This window comes from Cololabis saira, chromosome 12 (genome assembly GCF_033807715.1).
Source record: "Cololabis saira isolate AMF1-May2022 chromosome 12, fColSai1.1, whole genome shotgun sequence".
Lineage (NCBI taxonomy): Eukaryota > Metazoa > Chordata > Actinopteri > Beloniformes > Belonidae > Cololabis > Cololabis saira.
The window spans coordinates 37,782,693-37,808,443 of record NC_084598.1 but is presented as its reverse complement, the minus strand read 5'-3'; the positions used below and the strand labels follow the sequence as shown (position 1 = coordinate 37,808,443).

At 39.9% G+C, this 25,751-nt stretch overlaps 1 protein-coding gene across 1 annotated transcript; it reads left to right on the top strand.

The window, feature by feature from the left end:
- The first annotated feature begins 5,848 nt into the window (after positions 1-5,848).
- Positions 5,849-21,747, top strand: c12h18orf54 (chromosome 12 C18orf54 homolog). The gene is made up of 9 exons (XM_061735065.1): positions 5,849-5,980; positions 11,664-11,785; positions 12,699-12,840; positions 15,285-15,548; positions 16,634-16,830; positions 18,812-18,902; positions 19,661-19,735; positions 19,811-19,881; positions 20,950-21,747. Exons 2-9 carry the CDS (start codon positions 11,675-11,677, stop codon positions 21,118-21,120), a joined length of 1,122 nt encoding a protein of 373 aa, XP_061591049.1. The 5' UTR covers positions 5,849-5,980; positions 11,664-11,674; the 3' UTR covers positions 21,121-21,747.
- The last annotated feature ends 4,004 nt before the right edge of the window (positions 21,748-25,751 follow it).

Below are 25,751 nucleotides of genomic sequence, written 5' to 3'. Positions count from 1 at the left end.
GCAGTTCATCGTGGAGGTGGACGCCTCGGACACCGGGCTGGGGGCGGTCCTCTCCCAACGATCGGAGAGGGATCAGAAAGTGCACCCCTGTGCGTTCTTCTCTCGGCGTTTTCTTCCCGCGGAGGAGAACTATGACATCGGGAATCGTGAGCTGCTGGCTGTGGTGGCTGCTCTGGAGGAGTGGCGCCATTGGCTTGAGGGGGCGGGGCAGCCGTTTATCGTTTGGACTGACCATAGGAACCTCACGTTCATTCGGGCAGCCAGGCGTCTTAATGGGCGACAGGCTCGTTGGGCCGGCTTCCTCAGTCGGTTCGACTTCACCCTCACCTATCGTCCCGGCTCCCGTAATTGCAAAGCGGATGCCCTGTCCCGGCTGCATCAAGGGGGGGGACCGTCCACCGAGGAGTCGGCACCTATCCTTCCCGGGGCCCGAGTGGTGGGCAGGGTGGCCTGGGGCATCGAGACGGTGGTCAGGAGGGCGCTGCACTCTAACCCGGCCCCTAGTGGTGTGCCGCCACGGAGGTTGTTCGTTCCGGAATCAGTTAGGTCCAGAGTACTGGATTGGGGTCACTCTAGTCAGTTTGCCTGTCACCCTGGGGTCCACCGCACGTTCACCTTTCTGGCTCGACGGTTCTGGTGGCCTGGGATGAGGAGGGAAGTGAGGGACTTTGTTTTGGCCTGTCCTGTTTGTGCCCGCAGCAAGGCTTCTCACCAGGCACCGGCCGGCCTACTACAGCCACTTCCTGTTCCGAGCCGTCCCTGGTCCCACATTGCCTTGGACTTCGTGTCTGGACTACCGGTCTCCCAGGGGATGACAGTGATCCTAACTGTTGTTGATCGTTTCAGTAAGGGGGTGCACCTCGTGGCCCTCCCCAAACTCCCCTCGGCGGCAGAGACGGCGGATCTCCTCACGAGCCAGGTGTTCCGGCTCCATGGTCTTCCCCAGGATGTGGTCTCGGACCGAGGACCCCAGTTCACGTCCCAGGTATGGCGGGCTTTCCTCAAGGGGTTGGGTGCCTCGATCAGTCTCTCTTCTGGCTATCACCCTCAGACTAACGGACAGACGGAGAGAATGAAGCAGAGTGTGGAGACAGCACTCCGCTGTGTGGCTGCAAAGAACCCTGCTTCCTGGACTCGATTTCTCCCGTGGGTCGAGTACTCCCTCAACTCCCTGGTCAGCTCAGCAACAGGTCTTTCCCCGTTCGAGGCATCGCTGGGGTACCAGCCGCCATTGTTTCCGGCGCAACAGACAGGTTTGACCTTTGACACATGAAAGACAGGGTGGATGTTTAGGGAAGCCGGCAGTCTCAGCCTCACGGCTGCAGGACTGAGAACTTTCGTGACCTCGTAGGGTCCCACGAACCGCGGCCCCAGCTTCTTGCCAGCCGACGGTAGGGGAAGGTCCTTGGCAGAAAGCCACACTTTCTGCCCCGGGCGGTACGTCGGTGCAGGGTTCCGGCGACGGTTGGCCCCCCGCCTGCCGCTCTCCGCTGTTTGAAGCAAGGCAGTCCTGGTGGACCCCCAGACACGACGACACCTCTCCAGATGCGCCTGCACCGACGGGACTGCCATCTCATCAGGGACCCCGGTCTTCTGACCGACTTTTATCGGACCCATCCCGAGAAGCCTGGCAAGTCGCCAGGTGGCTCCCTTGGAGGGAGGGGTACTGTTATGTCTCGGCCAGCTGGGGTTTCCCCTTGGCCCGATCGCACTGCAGAAGCAGAGTCTGCGCAGCGCAGAGCCAGAGAGCTGCGCGCCCGGCGACGAGCCGGGTGGCGCAGCTGAGCCACGGGAGCGCAGCTGTAGTGCATCAGGTCATTACTGGGAGCTCATATAAAGATCAGAACTGCTGGCAAACCCTTGTGAGTTCGTCTTGTCACTCCTGTATGTGATCAGGGTTTTCTGGATTCTTTGTGGATTGTGCTGAGGACCTTTCTCTTGGATTACTTTGTGGATTTTTGTTGAGGACTTTTTTCCTGTATTCGTACAGCGAGTTTTCTTTCCCCTGCCATTTAAGGAGGCAGTGTTTTTTGTTTGTGAGAATAAACTACGCCTTTTTGGCTAACTTTGAACCTGTCTGGTGTCGTGCGCTTGGGTCCAGGACAGAATCCTTAACATTTTCAGCATCAAACCAGCAGCAGCAGGGATTTCAGACCATGATCTCATCTGACCCTGGAGGGAAGTCCAGACTTCTGGAAACCAGCGATGAACAGTGATCCAACACCAGATGCTGTGTTGTCATGGAGACAAGCGAGGTAGATGATGGTCCGACTGAAGGCATCATCACAGCCGTTCTCCATCTTACTAGTTTGTGGTTTCCATCTATGCATCAAAGGCAAATGGAAATAACAGGGAGTTTGAAGTTTGAAGAGATTAAGGCCAAAACATTAAAGAAAATTAAATGATGATGTCAGTGTTTACGACAGAAATTATATTTACCTTTTAATCAAATGTTTTATTAAATGAAGCCTGTATGGCATGGTGCTGCCCTCAGACAACAAACCATATATCTGGACCTCACGCTACTCCGTTAACATTTTGGAGGGAATTTAAATGTTTAAATATAACTAAAAGAGGGGTTAATGTTCACTTGTACCCTTAATTCATGTCTCTTCCGTTTAGTGGACACGTGTCAGTTTAAGTGATTTTGTCACTTCCCTTTAATTCAACCTACTTTTTACATCACGGCACTTTATTTTTTCACTTTGTTGTATTTTTTATCCTGATTCTCTATTTGCTATTTTATATTTCTATTTTTAACTTGACCCTTCTCTCAGTTTTAATACCTTTGTCTCTTTATTGCGTAGGTGCTGCTGAGACCCCAAATCTCCCTCAGGATCAATAAAGTACCCGCCTGTCTTGGGTTCAAGTGACGGAGCAAATCCATTTTATTTGGGTTGGAGTTTCTGAGTTTAGAAATCCTGTAAATGCTAATATTTAATGTGTGAGCATTTCTGTCCAAAGAGCTCAGAACTGAATGTATGTTTGCAACCTGTAACGGTAAAGAGAAAGTAATGTTATAAGTGATCTGAGCCATTTATAAAGTCCGAAAGAAAGTAAGTTGAGGACTGTCTGAGTGCTTGTTGAAAAATAAGTGTGTTTAAAGTGTGTTTAAAAAAAGTAATCTGTAATGGAGTGTTGAATGTTTTAAAGAACGGGGCGAAAAAGGAGTACATATTAATAGTATTCTGTCTCCATCTAGTGGGTCATAAAATTAATTGAATGAATAATAGTCTCTAGTGGAGACATACATTACTGCATTACAGTAATATTTGTCTCATTTCCCTCTAGTGGAGATTTAAAATCATTGCATTTAAATGTCGAATCTCTGGAAGTTGTTCCATAGAATATACAAAGGTTTTTTATTAATATCAAAATGGGGAAATGTACTTGGTTCGGCAGCACAGAAACAATATACACCAAAGTGAATTGAAGGATACATGAAATATATAAACAAGAATAATAGAATAAAAAGAATAGAATAAAACTTTATTAATCCCCCAGAGGAAAAAATTTGCTAGTAAATTATTTTGAATATTATGAGAATTATAAGTTATAAACAAGTATAAAGGAATAACATACCCATTTAATAGAAAACAAGATAAATTAAAGCTGTGAGCAGCGTTGATTGGGCCCTCACACTCATTTGAAGTGGACTCAACTTAAAAAGATAAGACACAATCCGACTCTATGAATAAAACAAAAGCAAGAAATATTTTAATCAACTTTGCTGCTGATATCTAGCTGCTACTGATACAAAAAGTTAATAGAAATGGATTTAGGTCTAAAATGGTGAAAAATTGTGAAAAATGTTGATCACTGTTCCCCAAAGCCCAAGAAGATATCCTTAAATGTCTTTATTTGTATACAAACTAACAGTCCACAATCACAAGATATTCAATTTATTGTCACAGACTGTCAAAAGAGGTAACTTCTTCTAATTGATGAGAACATCTTGCAGATGAAGCTGGTTCATGCAGTCCTCATTTGCCTTATAACAGCACTTGCTGTCTGAGGTTGGACTTTTGGTCTGAACGTGTTAACCAGTATCAGTACCCCACAATGAGGAAAATTGCACTGCTAATATTGACAATGTTTGGATTTACCTACACCTGTGAGTCCAGATTTCTCATATGGATAGCATCAAGACAAGGGCATGTTGTTCCATGACCAATGAGGAGTTGCATGAGTGTCTAAGGATTCTCCTGACTACTTATGAGCCAAACTACGTTGAAATTGCAAAATAAAGTCAGTGTAATTTCTCTAACTGACTCAGTAGGTTCAAAGTGGTTTGAGGCGTGTAACGCCAGTTTAAGGAAATGTAAAGGCTGTATATATTTTCATGATGATTCAAACAGGCCAGCTTTAAAGTTACATTAGTCTGGACATTGTTGTACTGATTACACCTTTAAAAATATGGACTTGTTATAAGCACTTTGTCTGCCTGCCAATTTTTTTCTTGTTGTTTTTTTAACGATGCTGAAATAGCAAAATCATGTCATTGTAATTTCTTTCACTGACTCTACTTTTGAATCCTAAACTACAACAAAACTTTCTTGATCCGGACCGAACCTCAGAACCGCGGGGGGGGGACTGGGATTCGAACCGGCCCCATGAGGCCATTTATAGGTCTAAAAGGACATTTATATGTCCCATGAGGACATTTACATGTCTTAAAGGACATTTATAGGTCTAAAAGGATATTTATATGTCCCATGAGGCCATTTATAGGTCCCATGAGGACATTTATATGTCCAATGAGGACATTTATAGGTCCCATGAGGACATTTATAGGTCCCATTTATATATTTCTCCTAAATATTTAGTAAAAACCAGGAAAAGCAGCCCAAATCTAGATTTTTCAGCCCAATTGGGCCAACATTTGCCCAACCTGGCAACACAGATTTAGGAGATTCTCCTCAAAACGATGAAATCAACTTTTTAATGATTGAGATTAAAAAATGAAATCCCTTGAATCAAGATTTAAGACTTTTTAATGAAATTTTTAAACTAAATTTAGGTTGAGGTTGCCAGATCTGACATGTTCCAGCCCAAACGTGATGTAAAACCCACCAAAATAATGAAAAACCAGCAGGATTTCATCCATTCTCTAGGTTAAAATTCAAATGAAAAATTAAGACCCTTGGATCGAGATTTAAGACTTGTGAATACAATTTTCACTGAGAAATCCGTTCAGTCATTCTGCTCCTCACCGGTGGAACAAACTTCCTGTAGACCTGAGGTCTGCTCCAACTGTCAGCTCCTTTAAATCAGGCCTAAAAACATTACTGTTTACTGAAGCTACTCTTAAACTAAATACTTACCTGCTGTACTCCACTGCCCTTATTTTTAACAACTTGTGCTTTTTATTATTTTACTTCTTTTCTTATCATTTAATTTCATTTATTTGTTATTTAAGCGTACTCTTAAATCAGCAACTTGTGCTTTTTATTATTTTACCTTCTTTCCTCATAATTTTATTTCATTTTATTTGTTATTTAATGTCTAATTATGTCTTGCCGCTTTTAATTTCGATGTAAAGCACTTTGAATTACCTTGTGTTGAATCGTACTATAAATAAACTTGCCATGCCTAAACACTTAGTAAAAACCAGGAAAACCAGCACAAATCTATATTTTTGCCCAACCTGGCAACACAGATTTAGAACCTCCGCAGGAGATTCTCCTCAAAACGATAAAATAAACTTTTTAATGATTAAGATTCAAAAAATAAAGACCCTTGGATCGAGATTTAAGACTTTTTAATACTTACTAAAAAAATACTAATAAAAAAAAAAGAAAAAGGTCGGAACTTCCGTCACTTCCGCCCGAGGCCACGCCCTCGCTTCCCGGTTTGAAACTCCGGCAACGTTGAAACTATTAGCGCTATAATAGTTTTAAAGTTATTCACATTATTATTGTTAAAACTTCACCTGGATGACCACGTGGACCTGGTCACGTGACGTGTTCGACTCCTGCAGGTTCGTGGTTGCACTTAGTGTCTTTTAACTTCCACGGCGGTTTAATGAAGCTTTAATGAAGAAGTTTGGCTGGTTTTGTCCCACTTTTTAGCATGTACCATGTTGTAATATTAGTCCAGGGGCCAGAGCCAGCTTGAAATGATTTTTGAAAATATCTATGTCTGTAGATGATATTTTAGTATGATAACCCTTCCTGAGCTGTATCACAGTTATCAGCTCATGAAGTTCAGAAAATTACATTTTAGATGCTGCTGCATATCCTGGTTTAGACTCATGTACAGGACATCTGTCAATGTTCCACAATATTGTGTTTGGTATCATTTTAAAGGGAACCTTTTAAGCATTCATTCAAGCTAAGATGTAAATCTCTCTGACCAAAATAGAGGTCACTGCAGCTTTTTAAACTATAAAAAACACACATTTTTACACAATTTTCGCCTAAATAAGATAAGATAATCCTTTAATAGTCCCACAGAGGGGAAATTTGCAGTTTACAGCAGCAAAGGGGATAGTGCAAAAAACAAGAGGCATCAATAGAAAAGTAATAAATAACACAGTAATAATAATAACACACTATAAAAAGTAAACTGGTATACAATAATAATAATAATAATAAGAAAGATAAATAATAAGAAATACTAGTGTATAAAAAGATAACGGACGGATATTTACATAATTGCACGTTGCAGTGAGTGAAAGATATTGCACATTATTTCCCTTATGTACATTTATTGTCAGGTTGTATGTGGTCTACTGTGAGCAGTGCTGGTTGTGTAGTCTCACAGCTGCAGGGAGGAAGGACCTTCTGTAGCTCCTTCACACACCTAGGGTGAAGGAGCCTGCCTGTCGCTGAAGGAGCTCTCCAGCGCTCTGATGGTCCTTCATGGGGTGGGAGTCCTTCTCCATCATGGATGACAGCTTAGCCTTCATCCTCCTCTCTCCCACCACCTGCACTGTGATATATATATGATATACTATCTTTCAGCCCTGTGTTATCTAGGAACAACAGAGAAACAAAATACAAAAACTGGAATACTCACAGGACCCCTTTAAAATGATACCAAAGACACATTCACATTCTTTTTTATAGCCTTTCATTAATTCTACTATTCCGCTGGGAATGGAGTTTATTACTAAGTTAATTTTTTTTTAATTTGATAGGGAATGCTTTTTGTGAGAGATATTTTTGTTGATCCAATTTTGTAAATAGAGTGATTTGTTCCTTTTAGTAATGCATTCTTTGTTCCAATTGATAGATTTATCTGGAGAAAAGTTATGTGAATAACATAGTTTCCATGCTAACAGAGCTTGTTGATAAAATTTTGACATCTTAACTGGTAACCTTTGAGATACTGTTTAGATAAAATTAGATTACATGACAATAAGAACTGAAGACCTCCAACACTCTTGAATATGTTGTGTGGAATGAAATACCATAATGAATCTTGAATGAATGAAGCTTTTAAAGGAGCTTGAGGCAAGAATAAGAAATGAGACTCATTAGCGCCACGACGGCCGTTGGGGGTACTGCAGCCAACAGCAATGCCGGCACGGGAGAACGGGGAGAACGCACATGCAGCGTCATTTGACGTCACATCCGCAGCCCAGCGCAGGAAATTCGCGCCCGGAATTGCAGCACATTTTGCAGCACACAGCCTGTTCAAGGCAACGGAGAGATACACTAGAGCAGTGATTCTTAACCATAGGGCCGCGGCCCACACTTGGGCCGCGAGCGCCATCTAGTGGGCCGCGAAAAAAATTCAGTTTTGTACGTGTGGGCCGCGAGGGCCGCGGGACTGCATAGCAACTCCCGACCAAATGAGGAGAAGAAGACCCTCAGCTAGCTGTACGTGTAATAGTAAGAGAAATGGTGTGTATTTATAGAGAAAATCCTTCATTTTGCACAGAGTACGTTTAGATCCGCCAGGATCAGGGATCGATTACTTGGGTCTGCGCCCAGAGCGAGCGAACGCAGCGTGATCATTTATCCTGACGCGTCCCCGCGGCCGTGGAGGTCGGTGCCGCTCGGGCTTGCGGACTCCGTCGTTACTGCTGAAGGATTGTAGATGTGTGGGCTGGATTGTTGTTCGGGCTCGCAAAAGCATCGGAAAGTGACACAGCTGCAGCGCGACCAGAGAGCTGCGGTGCTGGCTTTGCCCGTCGCAGCTGATCAGGCTCGGATGAAATCCGACACGCGCAGTCCTGACAATTTATTAATGTAAATAAAACTTAGTAAGTTACTTAGTAAGTAATTAGCTTGACTCTTACAGAGATGAGAAGCGTAACAGGTAGAAAGGAAAGTTCAACCCGGAATGGACAAATTCATCCTGTTCAGTCTTCCCACTGGGACAAAACCAGTGTCTCATACGTTCAGAGACCGTGGCGTTCAAAGTGCGAAAGTGAAACGCCACTGAAACAAAACACAAAGTTTTTCATCAAACATATCCACTCAAGTCTGAACTGAAGTCACAGAAAATAAGCTGACCATCTTAACATAATTAAAACTAAATATCGTTCCAGGTTCACCAATGAGCACCTTCTCATGTGTATGATAACCTGACACCGTCCAGCCCAGATTTAAAGTCCTGGCAGGAGAAATTAGAGCTCAGTTCTCTCACTGAACAACAGAAAGTGGGGGCATAAGATTAAGGGGAACAAAGAGAAACTGCAAAACTGTTCAATTGTTAAGATGTGTTTATATTAATTTATTATAAAAATGTGTTGAGACAATTAACAAAGAAAAGGGGAAATTCAAACTGCTGGTAGAGAAATAAAATAAGATAGCATTTGAAAAATAAAATAAAATCTATTTTATTTTTAAGAGAAAAAAATATGTGTAATTCAAGTTACACATGTTAATGGGCAAATATGTACTTTTTTAATATAACAGTCAGATGCAGATGTTGATACAACTATGAGGCTACTTGAATATATATATATATACAGTGAGAGTAAAAAGTATTTGACCCCTTGCTGATTTTGTTGGTTTGCCCACTAATAAGGACATGATCATTCTATACTTTTAATGGTAGATGTATTCTAACATGGAGAGACAGAATATCAAAAAGAAAATCCAGAAAATAACTTAAAATAATTTATTTTAATTTATTTGCATTTCATTGAGGGAAATAAGTATTTGATCCCCTAGTATGCATTAGGAGTTCTGGCTTTCACAGACCAGTTAGACACTCCCAATCAACCTGTTACCTGAATTGAAGACACCTGTTCTAACTAATCACTTGTATAAAAGGCACCTGTTCACAGAATCAGACAATCAGACAGATTCCAAACCCTCCAACATGGGTAAGACCAAAGAACTCTCTCAGGACCTCAGAGACAGGATTGTTGACCTGCACAAATCTGGTATTGGCTACAAAAACATTAGCAAGATGCTAGGCATTAAAGTAACAACTATTGGTGCAATTGTGAGAAAATCTAAGAAGTTTAACATGACCATCAATAGACCTCGGTCTGGTGCTCCACAGAAGATTTCACCTCGTGGGGTGGCAAGGATCATGAGAACTGTGATAAATCGTCCTGCAACCACACAGAGGGAGTTGGTGAATGACCTCAAGGCAGCTGGGACCACAGTCACCAGGAAAACAATTGGCAACACCTTGCGCCGCAATGGATTAAAATCCAGTGCGGTGCCCGAAAGGTACCCCTGCTGAAGAAGGCACATGTGGAGGTAAAGTATGCCAATGATCACCTCAAAGATGCACAAAGTGATTGGGAGAAGGTTCTGTGGTCAGACGAGACCAAAATTGAACTATTTGGCCTGAACTCTACCCGTCGTGTGTGGAGGAAGAAAAATGCTGCCTATGACCCCAGGAACACTGTGCCCACCGTCAAGCATGGAGGTGGAAACATTATGTTTTGGGGGTGTTTCTCTGCCAAGGGCACAGGGTTACTTCACCGCATCAGTGGAAAGATGGATGGAGCCATGTACCGTGCAGTCCTGGGGAACAACCTCCTCCCCTCTGCAAGGAAGCTGAAAACGGGCCGCGGTTGGGTCTTCCAACATGACAACGACCCGAAGCATACAGCAAAGGCAACAAAGGAGTGGCTCAAGAAGAAGCACATTAAGGTCATGGAGTGGCCCAGCCAGTCTCCGGATCTCAATCCAATTGAAAATCTATGGAGGGAGCTGAAGGTCCGAGTTGCCAAGCGACAGCCCACCAACCTTAATGATTTAGAAAGGATCTGCAAAGAAGAGTGGGCCAAAATTCCTCCTGATATGTGTGCTAACCTTGTGGTAAACTACAAAACACGTCTGACCGCTGTGCTTGCAAATAAAGGCTTTGCCACCAAGTATTAAGTGCTTTTGGCTAGAGGGATCAAATATTTATTTCCCTCCATGAAATGCAAATAAATTAAAATAAATTATTTTAAGTTATTTTCTGGATTTTCTTTTTGATATTCTGTCTCTCCCTGTTAGAATACATCTACCATTAAAAGTATAGAATGATCATGTCCTTATTAGTGGGCAAACCAACAAAATCAGCAAGGGGTCAAATACTTTTTACTCTCACTGTATATATATATATATATATATATATTATTATGATGTTCTGGACCTTCGCTTGAGTAAATTTTCTCTAAATGGACCTCTTAAAGTTGAATACCCCTGCTATACAGTGTTAATATTTAACGGGCCCCGGGCCACTCTCTACTGAAAAAATTGGGCCCCAAGGTCAGAAAGGTTAAGAACCCCTGCACTAGAGGGCTCATTCTTTTGGGTTTGAGACGCTTCATCTAACATTACTAGAAAACTTAAAACGTATACCCATTTTTTTCATAAATCCTGCCTCAATCCTGCCTCATGCTCCTTTAAGCTTTTAAGCGTTTTAATTTAAATGTAAAACTTTCAAGGAGCAGGTCGTGACGTAGCCTTTCAAATGGAATTTAGGTTTGTTCGCGGTCAATCCATGCTAACGTCGAGAACTGCTACTTTGAGGTTACTGGACTATCAAAAAATATTGATTTAAAATAGATAATATGGGATGTTGAGTATTTGATCCTTCAAAATACACTACCCATGACATGAATTGCATTACACTTTGTGAACATTATACGATAACGAGAAGAAAAAAAACAATTCTATCGCTTTATTTGATATTCATTCAGTCATTTGCCTTTATTTAACCAGGCAGGTCATTAACAACATTCTTATTTACAATGACAGACTGACAAGCGACAAGGACCACTTGGGGTGGGAAAGGAAGTGGGCTAGGGAGTAAAACGGTACAATTGTAGCTCTACAAAGGTAGAAAACCATTAGGTAGCATTTTTTGATAGGCAAAAATCGATAGACACTAGACAGACGCTATCGGTTTATACAGCGGTAGCATTTTTTCGACAATGCAGCAGAAATCGACAGAACATCAGTTCTTCATTTGATTTTAGGTGTTTGGACCTCGTGGAGCATTTTTACTGGATGATTTCGACTTTAAAATGACGTTTAACTGGATTATTAAGACTTTAAAATTAGGTTTTAAAGCGTGCAGAATAAGAACTAGAAAATGTCCCCTAGTTGCAGCCATTTTTGACACTCACAGTGCGAGTAAGGGGGCTGGTCCAGTGGGGAAGTGACGTCAATGCATACACTATATAATTAATGTGATGTTTTGTTTTTTTTCATTAGTCAGTATTGAGTATTTTTATTATTTGTGTTGGTTTTAAGTTTTAAGCATCATGGCGGCGTCCCCGGAGTCCACCGTCACCTCCCTGCTGTCCAGCTCGGGTCACCTCCGAAGCGGCCTGGAGCCAGCCGAGCCCGCCGACATCATCCGCTACGGAGACCAGGTGACGTACAGGGGCGCCTCAAACTGTTTCCTAGGGGGGGCCAGATGGTACCAGGGCCTCCAAAACTGTTTCCCAGTTTTTTTTTTACTTTCTAACTTGTCTGCATATATATTAATGGTTAATACCAAGTTGGTAAAAACGCATATATATATATGTGCATTTTTTATATATCGTATATATATATATATATATATATATATATATATATATATCTTTTTTTTTAATGTGTCATTATTAATACATATATATGTGTGTATGTATATTTATATATATATATATATATATATATATATATATATATATATATATATATATATATTTATTTATTTTTGTATATATATATATATATATATATATATATATATTTATTTATTTTGTATATATATATATATATATATATATATATATACACACACAACTAAAAAATTAATATATATATATGTATTAATAAACTAAATATATGATATATTCAAATATATATGATATATATATTATAGAAATGCATATATATATATATATATATATATATATATATATATATATATATATATATATATATATGCATTTTTAATATATATCATATATATTTTAATATATCATATATTTATTTTATTTATATATATATATATTTTTTTTTTTTTAATTTTTAATTCTTATTATTTTTAGGCTCAGAAATACTTAAAGAAACACCTACTGACATGGATTTTGCCCAAATGATTTGGGATGAAACGCATAACTGACGATAGAATCTATGTGACCGGCAAGTGTTTTTTTTTTTTTTTTTTTTTTTTTTTTGAGGCCAGTGGGCGGGCCAGCAAATTTGTAGGGGGGGCCGTGGCCACCCCTGGGCCCCCCCCCTGGTGGCGCCACTGGATGTCACAGGCGGCTGACAGTTTGAACGGGTCGCTTGCAGGACTACGAGTCGGCGTCGGCAGCGCTGGACGCCTACATCAAGGACTTTGACAGGAGCGGACATGGCGTGGCGTCGCTGGCGGGGACCCTGGTTCTGCCCCGGGACCGGAGGAACCGGGTCGGGGGACTCCGGAACAGAGACGGTAGGACACCGTCACGATTCCCACTTTTAATCTCACAATTCTGACCTTTTTCAGAAACCTAACAAAGAACAAAACCAAAAAATTAAGGAGGAATTTTTTATTTTTTTTTAATTTCTACGAAAAAGTCAGAATTCTATGGAAGAGTATTAGGGCCAGGCGGGAGAAAAATAAAAATAATATTTTAGAGGAGGAAGATTTTTTTATTCATCATGCACTTCGAGAAAAAGTCGAAATGTCGAGATTAATGTTGAAGTACAATTTCGAGATGACTTTATTCTCGACATTTTGACTTTTTTCTTGAAATTGTGGCTATGTACACACGTAGCCGGGTATTTACAAAAACGGATATTTCCCCCTCTAGGTTTTGAAAAATATCCTCGTCTACACGAACCCGGATAAATACGCTGTTAAGGTGGTATGAGCATCCAAACCTGCAGGGGGCAGTGTAAGCGTAAAGTCATGCTAGCCAATCAGAATACTGGAAAAAACATCAACAAATGACACGTGTGAAGCCTGAATAATATGGTTCCGCGTTAAATCGACGGCGTAGCCTACGTACGGTGCGTGTCGCCGCGTACCCTACGCCGTAGGCTCTGCATTGGTGTAACGCGGAACCATAAATCAGACGGAACAAGAGTCTTTCGTTTGGAGTGACAGAGAAGTGGAGTTACTTTTAAGTGTGACTTTAGAATATAAAACAGGTAAAATACAAGAAAATATTGACGGTGGCCAAACAAATTGTAAACACAGGTCACACAAATGATGCTGGTGACGTTTCTGTCGCATAATGTGACGTTCTGACGCCTAAATTTCCGTTTCCCTCTGTTAAAAAACGCAAAACTCCGGTTGTCTCTGTCTACACCAGGGGCCTGTACTACGAAGCGGGATTTGGGGTTAGCGAGGTAACTTCAGGTTTAACCCTGGGTTTTCAGGACTACGACGGTGGTTCACTTCTTACCGGGGCACATCGCCATGGTAACTTATGCTGAACCGCTAACCTGCTCCGGAGCAGGTTATGTTCGAGATACAGATCGCCGGGTGTAAAAGCACCGCCCACTGACCAATCAGCTCTCTTGGAAAATGACATGCCCTTTCGAAGAGAATCCAGTGGAGCTCGGTGCGCGGATCGTGAGAGGATCCCTCCGATCTTCTTCTTGTCATTTTTTTTTCTGTTTGCTGCAAGTAATGTCAATGCTATTTCATTGTGCTTTTGTATACTGATATCATCCTAAAACAGAGAGTGATAGAAACACTAAAGCCTTGTACTTGTTGTATTTCTAAGATATGAAAGTGAGCCTACTTACCGCTTTGAATTATGTTTTTATATTTATTTTTTATTTGCTCCCATGTGCGTACCTCAGAAGTCGGAACTCGGAACTGGGAATGGAGCAGCGACGCGGCTGCATCAACCCCAAAATAACGCCGTTTTAAATTGTACAAACACGATATTGGTATCGTTGGAAAGGGAAAAATGTCCTCTTAATTTTGGGGGGGCTGAGATCAAATTATGGGGGGCTTCAGCCCGTTTTTTTATTTGTAGTGAGAACATAATCCACAGCAACCGACACAAATCCATTCATGTGTATGTGCTCCGCTGCAGCTGCCCTCATCGCCGCTTGTTGCTTTTCTGATTCGTTTTGAAGAATCATGCAACTCTTCCTTCTTTTTGAAAAAAGACAGTAAATTCAACTGTCTTTTTGACATGTTTGCGTTGCTCGCTGCTGGCTCCCCAGATCCAGCAAAGTTCCAAAGTTTTTTTGGTCGGGGGCGTGGTTTGCTGGCCCATCTTTTCATTGCATCAACAAATCTCCGACTCTTTCAAATGACGTTAAATCTTTATAAACACCATGAAATGCTTGGGATTTGTTCTGTAAATGAATTTATGCATATTATTATTTTTTATACATTAAAAAAAACTTTTTTATATTATTATTGTTTTATATATACGAGAGGTGCCGGATCTGCCCAAATAAGTCCCGGAACGCAGGGAGGCCAAAATCGAGAGGTGCCGGATCTTGTTCCGGCAGGATCCGGCACAAATTAACCCCTATATCCCTATGAATTTACGCAGCGATCTTTTGCCAGCTGTCTTTCCTGCATTTTGCAGCTGCAACTGTGTTGCTTTTTGCCTGTATAATATAATTCGGACTTTAATCTCAGAATTCTGACTTTTTCTCAGAAAGACTTTTTTTTTTTTTTTTAGAAACTTGATACCCCAAAAAGTATTATTTTTTTCCATTTCTAAAGAATGAGTTCTGACTTTTTTTGTAGAAATGAAAAAGAAAACATTTTATTTATGTTTCTGAAAAAATATTCTGAGTTCTGACTTTTTTTTCAGATTTTTGTCTTCAAACCAAAGAGATCAACCGTTACATGGATAAGTAACAGGGAACTAAATTAACTATAAAGAAGATTCTGAAGTTCTGGTTCCTTCCCCCCCGTAGTTCTCCGGGAGCGTCTGACCGACTGGGAGCTGGACTACCTCAACCTCCCCGCGGGCCTACACCGTCGCCCCGGCAACCGCCTCTCCATGACGACCGACGAGCTGCTATCCATCCACCGTCGCCCCAGCAACCGCCTCTCCATGACGACCGACGAGCTGCTGTCCATCCACCGTCGCCCCGGCAACCGCCTCTCCATGACGACCGACGAGCTACTGTCCATCCCCCGCGACGGCTCCATGCCCGTCACCCGCACCTCCGCCTTCTGTACAGTATAAATATATATTTGTGTGTGTGTGTGTGTGTGTGTGTGTGTGTGTGTATATATTTGTGTATTAGTGTGTGTGTGTGTATATGTATATATATATATATATATATTATATAATGTCCTTGAACGCGTCACGTGATTAGTTTCTGTTTCAAAAGTCTTAAATTTGCTAAAATAAGGTCTTTAAAAGTCTTAAATCTCAATCCAAGGGTCTTAATTTTAGAATCTTAATCATTAAAAAGTTATTTCATCATTTTGAGGAGAAACTCCTAAGTCTGTTTTGCCAGGTTGGGCAAGTTTCAGCCCAATTGGGCTGAAAAAATCTAGATTTAGGCTGCTTTTCCTGGTTTTTACTAAATATTCAGGAGAAATTATTCACAAAAAAGTTGAAATTTATTCCACATGTAATAATTGACAGTTTGAGCATAGAGAATGTTTGATTCCGGCTGGTTTTTCATTATTTCAGTGGGTTTTATGTCGCGTTTTGGCTCGAAAGTTTCAGATCTGGCAACCTAGACCTAAATTTAGTATGAAAATTGTATTAAAAAGTCTTAAATCTCAATCCAAGGGTCTTAATTTTTGAATTTTAATCATTAAAAAGTTTATTTAATCGTTTTGAGAATCTGTGTTGACAGGTTTGGCAAGTTTCAGCCTGAAAAAAATATATTTGGCTTGCTTTTCCAGTATTTCGGTGGGTTTTACATCACATTAGGGCTGGAATCTGTCAGATCTGGCAACCTCAGCCTAAATTTAGTTTAAAAATAGTATTAGAAAGCATTAAACTTCAATCCAAGGGTCTTCATTTTAGAATCTTGTCATTAAAAAACGTTATTTTTATCGTTTTGAGGAGAATCTCCTAAATCGGTGTTGCCAGGTTGGGCAAGTTTCAGCCTGAAAAAATATATATTTGGGCTGCTTTTCCATATTTCGGCGGGTTTTACGTCACGTTCGGGCTGGAACCTGTCAGATCTGGCAACCTCAGCGCTGGCTTTCTTAATTTTTGGTCTTAAATTTAGTTTGAAAATAAAAAGTCTTAAATGTAACTGTGTTCCTCTCATGAACATCTGTCCTCTGATTGGTCCAGGCCTCCAGGCGTCCCGCCCCGCGCCCCCCGGCCCGGACCTGCACCTCCCCCGCTGGCTCACGGGCAACAAGGCCCGCCTGGACTCCTCCGACATCGGCAGCGTTCCCGACCTCAGCTACCCGCCATGGCTCCGCCTCTGTGACCTCACAGAGGAGGCTCCGCCCCCTTCGGCGTGGGAGGACCCACCACTTGAAGAGGTAAGAGAGAAAGGGGGGGGGGGGGTGTTGGCTTAAGTTTAAAGCCAGGGTTTGTAATTTAGTGTGATTTCTGATTTTTTTTTTTTTGAACGCACCACGGCATTCACACAATAATTTCTGATTAGAAAAGTTTAGATTTTTGGGGGGACAATTACAGAATCCACCAGCATTGAATAGTTGTTTCAAAAAAAGAAGGAAAAGATTGTAATTTAGTTGATAAAAAAGAATAAAAATCTGTCATAAATGTCATTAAGATGAAGAAAAAAGAAAATAAACTCAATCTGAATGGCTCACAATGGAAGAAATAATGTTATTTCTTATAAATCTAATTAAAGATGAAAAAAGAGAAGAAAAAAACAACAAAAACAATCTGAATAGCTAACAATAAAAAAAATATGAATTAGTGTAATTTCTGATTTTTAGAAGTGTTTTTAAACACACCACGGCATTCACAATCATTTCTGATTAGAAAGGTTTAGATTTTTTGGGGGACAATTACAGAATCCGCCAGCATTGAATAGTTGTTTAAAAAAAAAAAAAAGGAAAATATTGTAGTTTAGTTGATAAAAAGAATAAAAATCAGTTATAAATGCCATTTGTTATAAATGTAATTAAGATGAAGGAAAAAAAACAATGAAAAACCCAAAACAATCTGAATGGCTCATAATTTAAAAAGAAAAGAAAAAAGATGTATTTTCTGACTTGTACAAGTGCCTTTGAACACACCATGGCAAACCCCTTATGCACCGGAGATTCACGCAGTCGTTGAGCCAGTATTTGTTATATAATTGTAATTTCTGATTTTTACAAGTGCCGAGAACGCACCATGGCACCTTAATCATTTCTGATTTAGAAAAGTTTAGATTTTTGGACAATTACAGATTTCACCAGCATTGAATAGTTGTTTCAAAAAAAGATTGTAGTTTAGTCCATAAAAAGAATAAAAATGTGTCATAAATGTTATTAAGATGAAGAAAAAGAAGAAAAAAGAAAAAAAAAACAATCTGAATGGCTCACAAGTTCAGGTCCAGGTTGCCAGATCTGGCAGGTTCCAGCGCAAACGCGACATAAAACCCGCCGAAATTACAAAAAGAAAAGCCCTAATCAGACATTCTCTATGCTAAATCCGTAAATTATTAAGTTATTTGTTGATAATTTCTCCTAAATATTTAGGAAAAGCCAAGAAAAGCAGCCCAAACATATATTTTTAAGCCCAATTGGGTAGAAACTTGCCCAACCTGGCAACACAGATTTAGGAGCTTCTACTCAAAATGATTAAATAAACTTTTTATTGAGCAAAAATTAGGACCCTTGGGTCGAGATTTAAGACTTATTTGTGAATAATTTCTCCTAAACATTTAGTGAAAACCAGCACAAACCTATATTTTTGCCCAACCTGGCAACACAGATTTAGAACCTCCGCAGTTTTTAATGATTAAGATTCAAAAGTAAAGACCCTTGGATTTTTAATACTTACTAAAAGCCATCATTACAGGACTTTATTATACTGTTGTAGTATACAGGCTCAGAAATACTTTTTTTTTTTACTTTCTAACTTGTCTGCAAATATGTTAATGGTTAATACCGTGTTGGTAAAAACCTAAGGCATATATATGCTTTTTTAACATATATATATATATATATATATATATATATATATATATATATATATATATATATATATATTTCAATATGTCATATATTTATTTTATTAATACATATATACACTTTTTTATTATTCTAGGCTCAGAAATACTTAAAGAAACACCTACTACTGCCCAAATGATTTGGGATGAAACGCATAACTGACGATAGAAACAGACTCTGTGACCGGCAAGTGTTTTTTTTTGTTTTTTGTTTTATTGAGGCCAGTGGGAGGGGGCAGCATATTTGTAGCGGGGGGGGTGTCGCACCCCTGCCACCCCCCCCCCTGGTGGCGCCCCTGTCCACTCGTCTCCTAAATGAATTAACTGTGTTTCAGCTCGGGGATCTGAGGCTGCAGCTGGCCGAGCAGATCTCTCTGCTGGCCACCAACGGACGAGGCTCCGACGTCCTCCAGACGCTTTCCAGAGGTGAGACGTTTTTACACGACTTTTTTACTTTAAAAGTCCAGAAGTTCCATTTCTGCTCAAATTAGGCCTTAAAATGTCTGGATTTGTCTTAAATCTTAGAGGGAATGTATCCAGTCGTCAGTAAAAAGTTGATTTAATTGTTTTGAGGAGAATTTCCTCAATCTGTGTTGCCAGGTTGGGCAACTTTCAGCCCAATTGGGTTGAACAATATATATTTGGTCTGCTTTTCCTGGTTTTTACTAAATATTTAGGAGAAATCATTCACAAATAACTGAATAATTGAGGGTTTTAACATAGATAATGTTTGATTCGGGATGGGTTTTCATTATATCGGTGGGTTTTACATTGTGTTTGGGCTGGAAATTGTCAGATCTGGCAACCTCGACCTCAGGTTTCTTAATGACTGTCTTAAATTTAGTTTGAAAATGGTATTAAAAAGTCTTAAATCTCGATCCAAGGGTCTTAATTTTTGAATCTTAATCATTCAAAAGCTTATTTCAACCTTTTGAGAATCTGTGTTGCCAGGTTGTGCAAGTTTCAGGCTGAAAAATATATATTTGGGCTGCTTTTCCTGGTTTTTACTAAATATTTAGGAGAAATTATTAACAAATAATTTAAGAATTGACAGTTTTAACGTAGAGAATGTTTGATTTGAGCTGGTTTTTCAGTATTTTTGGCGGGTTTTATGTCACGTTTTGGCTGGAACTTGTCAGATCTGGCAACCTGGACCTCAGATTTCAAGCTAGTGTGTTTCTCAGGTAACCGGATCGAGACCCTGATCCAGAAGGCGGACCAGGTGTTGACCTCTCTGTCCCGGAGCTCCTCAGGTGGAGGTGAGTTCTCTGCATTCGTCGCTTCTCTACCTGCCGTTCTAGTCGTTCTAGTTCCCTGCTCTTCCTTGTTTCCAGGAAACTGTTCCGGTACCGATCTGTCAGGACTGGCTGGTGCCGCCGAGGCTCCGCCCCCCGGAGGAGTGGAGGTGGGTGGTCTCCTGCAGCCGTCACTCATCTGTGTCCTCGTCTGCTTCCTCATCCGTTTCCTCATGTTTCCTCTCCACTTCCTCATCCACTTCCTCCCCACTTCCTCATCTGCTTCCATGTCCATTTCCTCATCCACTTCCTTTCCTCATCATCCACTTCCTCATCTGCTTCCTAATTTCCTCATCTGTATCTTCGTCCGCTTCCTCATGTTTCCTCTTCATCTCCTCATCAACTTCCTCCCCACTTCCTCATCTGCTTCCCCCCACTTCCTCATCCTCCCACTTTCTCCTCATCCACTTCCTCATTTGTTTCCTCATCTGCTTCCCTGTCCATTTCCTCATCCATTTCCCCTCCCCCTCATCCACTTCCTCCCCACCCCCCAACCTCCTCATTTGTTTCCTCTTCTGCCCCCCCCCACTTCCTCATCCACATCCTCATCCACTTCCTCCTCATCCACTTCCTCATTTGTTTCCTCATCCACTTCCCTTCCTCCTCATCTGCTTCCTCACCCCCTTCCTGTTTCGTCATCCACTTTCTCCCCACCCCCCCCACTTCCTCATCTGTTTCTTCAACCACTTCCTCATCCACTTCCTCATTTCCTCATCTGTATCTTCGTCCGCTTCCTCATGTTTCTTCTCCATCTGCTCATCCACTTCCCCCCACTTCCTCATCCACATGCTCATCCACTTCCTCATTTTTTTTCCTTACCCACTTCCTTTCCTCATCATCCACTTCCTCATCCGCTTCCTCCTGTTTCCTCTCCATCTCCTCATCCACTTCCTCCCCACTTCCTCATTTGTTTCTTTATCCGCTTCCTTGTCCATTTCCTCATCCACTTCCCTTCCTCCTCATCTGCTTCCTCGCCCACTTCTTGTTTTGTCATCCACTTCTTCCCCACTCCCAACTTCCTCCACCCCCCCCCCCCCCCCACTTCCTTCCTACTCCCCCCCACTTCCTCATCCCCTCATCTGCATCTTCGTCCGCTTCCTCATGATTCTTCTCCATCTCCTCATCCACTTCCCCCTACTTCCTCATTTGTTTCCACACTAACAGGTTCTCTCCTCCAGGTCCAGGGAGGCGGTCTCCACGGTCTCCATAGCAACAGTCTCCATGGCAACAGCCTCCCCCAGCAGCCCGGACCAGTGGAGGGTCTGAAGCAGATGCTGTTCCGGCTGCAGGCGCTGGAGGCGGAGCTGCAGAGCCCCGCCCCCTGCCCCGCCCACCCTGGGGTCACCTGACCGAGGGGGGTGGAGCCAGGACAGGATGAAGGACGCTCCTCTTCCTCCTCCACCCGGGGGAGTTCTTTAGTTCCCGGGGACTGACTCATCTCCGTGGAAACGGGGGCGGGCCCGAGTCCAGGACTGACACCATTCTGATAAAAATATATATAATAAAAATACTAATGTATAAAATAATAAATATATAACTCACTAAAAATATAAAATTATAAATATATAAATGAATAAAAATCTAAATAATAAAAATATAATGTATAAAAATAAACATAATAAAAGTATAAATGTACAAAAATATACATAAGAATATAAATGTATAAAAATATGTATATATTGTTCATTTTTTTCCTTATTTGTGAATTTTTTCCCAAAGAAATGTTTTTCCTGATTTTTACACTAAATATAAGAAAATAATAAAGTGCATTTTTTTCAACTTATAAAGAACATTTACGATACAAGTTTAATGGTGAAATGACATCACAGAAATTGTAATTAGAATTTTTGAAGACAACATTTATGGAAAATTATAACAGTAAAGATTAAATCAAATTAATGCCAAAATGTGTCAGATGTGTTTAAAGTAGAAATACATTTCAAAACATGAATTCTACATATTTGTTATTGTTCTTCTCTGAGTTTGTCACTTCTTGTTAATAAAGTTTATTTTGAAAAAAAAAATATCCTGGGTCCCCGTGGGATGGCTGACGACTTCCTGGTTATTGACCAATAGGAGAGGAGCTGGAGCAGGAAGGACTGCCCTCCTTATTTGCATAATGAGACAAATGTATAAAGTAAAGAAGAGGGAAGTAAAAACAAGGGAAGGACACTTCCTTGTCCGTTTCCTCATCTGCTTATGCATTGACTTCCTGTTCTGTTTCCTCATCCACTTCCCCCATTTCCTCTTCATCCACATCCGCTTCCTCATCCACTTCCATTTCCTTATCCCCTTCCCCTCTGTTAAAGGAGCTTGAGGCAGGATTTATGAAAAAAATGTGTTTTAAGTTTTCTAGTAATAATGTCAGATGAAGTGTTCCAAACCAAAAAGAATGAGCCCTCTAGTGTATCTCTCCGTTGCCTTGAACAGGCTGTGTGCTGCAAAATGTGCTGCAATTCCGGGCCCGAATTTCCCGCGCTGTCCTGCGGATGTGACGTCACATGACGCTGCATGCGCGTTCTCCCGTGCCGGCTTCGCTGTTGGCTGCAGTAACCCCGACGGTCGTCGTGGCGCTAATGAGTCTCATTTCTTATTCTTGCCTCAAGCTCCTTTAAGGAATGTAAAAGAGAGCGCCTTTACCAATGTGTAATTATTGTTATTACTTTTATTTTGAAGGCTGTTTCTACCGAGTGACGTGTGTTACTAACCTCGGGAAAATTAGAACCTGTTGTGTTCTGGGAAATAAAGCAGTGGTCGAACCAGTCACAATGTGGATTGAGTATCCTTAACACCCCCGTTTCCTCATGTTTCCTCATCCATTTCCACCCCACTTCCTCTTCATCCACTTTCACATTCATTTCCTCATCCACTTCCCCCAATTCCTCATCCACTTCCACACCCATTTCCACTTCCGTTTCCTCATCCACTTCCCACCCCCTTCTTCCTCATCCACTTCCCCCCGCTTCCTAATCTGTTTCCTCATGTTTCCTCATCTACTTCCTCCTCCACTTCCTCGTCTGTTTCCTCATCTGGATTTAACTTTTTTTTTAAACATATATTTCTAATAGTTGCTACATGACTCTTTTTTCCAAGATATCAGCTCACAGATTAGAGAAAATAGGAAACAAGAGAAGATGGAGGCTCAGAACATCTTGAATCAATCATCAATAACCAATCAGGACCAGGCATTGATCCGCCCGAAGCCACCACTACAGGACTTTATTATACTGTTGTAGTATAGACAAGTTTTTGAGCCGTTTCCGCTCTACTTCCTGAAGTCCTCCCGTCATGCATCCACTTCCGTTCTGGCGGACTAGCGTTGTGCCGAGTGCCGACATTGCACGGACAAAAAGGATATAGCAACTACATGGATATTTTTAAAGAAGAAAAGTGGTTCGGGAATGACGTGTGCGGTGGTTGGTTGTAAGAACTGGAGAAAGCACCTGAACGAGTGGTTAGATTAAAGTGCCCATTCAGATTCCTATTCACAATAAAGAAAACCCATAAAACTGCAATCTGTATTAAAAATCTTGTAAAGTTGTAACTTTATGAGTGGTATTCACACAGAGAAAATACACACTACATATTATATGTATGATTTGACTTAAACAAATGTTTACAACATTTTTATTTATGCACAACTGTAGAATAATATGCACACATTTGATTTATGTGCACGAATTCGATTGACAGTTCCCTTACCTCATAACATGTCATATGATATAATACATTGTACACATAGCTTACAATAAATATATAGAACATAGAATATATATAATATAATATACATAATAGAGAAAATATAAATAACATTGGGCTTGCAGAGATCCACTTTATTAAGAAAATGAGTTATTATTATTATCATCATTGCACACACACTTTGCACTCTAGCCAAGTAGACTATGATGTAGTTCGGATACCAAAAATAACATATAGGTCAAATAATCTTGTTACCTTCCATAGGATTGCAGCTGAATGGGAACACAATCTCCCTGATCCAGCAACACACGAACATCCCGCAGTTTTGACTTCTCCAGCTTCAGTTACAGCACCCAAGCATTATGCCACGCATTGTTCAAACACTGGCTAGGCTCTACATTTGCTTTCAAATAAACAAAACGATCATGTTTGTATGACATGACACAACCGACTTTGTCGCTGTGCAGATATTGATACGCCTCAGAGGCTTTCGGATTGTCCATTGCTTTTACATCTATTGTCATGGATTGCACGAAGTAGGAGCAGATCTTGCTGTCCGTTCTGCTGGGCCGTGTCGTCATTTTCTCCTCCCAGTTCTGCACTGAATTCGGGTGGGGGAGAGTAACGCCATCTCCAGTCAGAGTAGTAGAACCGTGTTCCCATTGCAATGACATAGTTGTCGACATTAAAAGCTCACGAGCAGCGAGTCTTTGCTTAAGGATAGCATCCACGCCGCTGTGTTTACACCGGTAGATGCTGCGCAAACCACTCCCGTTGGAAATTAAATGCATTTGTGTAGAGTAATGGCAGCGCCCAAGTCTTGGCGCGTAAAACTTGTCTATACAGGCTCAGAAATACTGTTTTTTTTTTTTTTTTTTAAGTTTCTAACTTGTCTGCATATATCCATCCATCCATTATCTATACCCGCTTTATCCTTTGCAGGGTCACGGGGGTCTGCTGGAGCCTATCCTCATTTCAATTTCAAGTGAGAGGCAGGGGTTCACCCTGGACAGGTCGCCAGTCCATCGCAGGGCCACATATAAACAGACAACCAGATATACTCACACTCACACCTACGGGCAATTTAGAATCATCAATCAACCTACTATGCATGTATTTGGACTGTGCATATATATATTATATATATACATATATATTAATGGTTAATACCAAGTTGGTAAAAACCTATATATATATATATATATATATATATATCATATATATATATATCTATATATATATATATATATATCTATATATATATATATATATATATATATATATATATATATATATATATATATATATATATATATATATATATATATATATATATATATATATATATATCATATATATATATATATATATATATATATATATATATATATATATCATATATATATATATATATATATATATATATATATATATATATATATATATATATAAATATATATATATACATATATATATATATATATATATATATATATATATATATATATATATATACATATATATATATGCATTTTTAATATATAATATAATATATATATATATAATATATCATATATTTAGTTTATTAATACATTTATATATATATATTTTTTTGTATATATATATATATATAATTTTTGTATTATTAGGCTCATATAATATATATAATGTATCATATATTTAGTTTATTAATACATACATATATATATATATACATATATATATATATATATATATATATATATATATATATATATATATATATATATATATATATATATATATATATATATATATATATATATATATATATATATGTATATATATATATATATATATATATATATATATACAGGACTGTCTTTAGAATATTGAGAATAGAATATTGAGATTAAGATTTTCTGTAATGCAGTTACAAAAACAAAAATGTCATACATTCTGGATTCAGCAAGCCTTTTATTATTTTAATATTGCTGATCATGGTTTACAGTTTAAGAAAACTCAAATATCCTATCTCAAAAAATTACAATATTCTGGGAATCTTAATCTTAAACTGTAAACCATAATCAGCAATATTAAAATAATAAAAGGCTTGCAATATTTCAGTTGATTTGTAATGAATCCAGAATGTATGACATTTTTGTTTTTTCAATTGCATTACAGAAAATAAAGAACTTTATCACAATATTCTAATGTTCTGAGAAGACAGTCCTGTACATATTACATTATCATCCTGACTACAATTTTGCCCTCCTGCGGTCACATGACCACGTCACGTGAC

What these genes read in the sequence shown, in the direction of transcription:
- c12h18orf54 (XM_061735065.1), top strand. Translation starts at nt 11,675, where the DNA reads ATGGCGGCGTCCCCGGAGTCCACCGTCACCTCCCTGCTGTCCAGCTCG. An exon ending in GGGACTCCGGAACAGAGACG is followed by an intron (nt 12,841 to 15,284) that starts GTAGGACACCGT and finishes TCCCCCCCGTAG; the next exon opens with TTCTCCGGGAGCGTCTGACC. An exon ending in CGCCCCCCGGAGGAGTGGAG is followed by an intron (nt 19,882 to 20,949) that starts GTGGGTGGTCTC and finishes TCTCTCCTCCAG; the next exon opens with GTCCAGGGAGGCGGTCTCCA.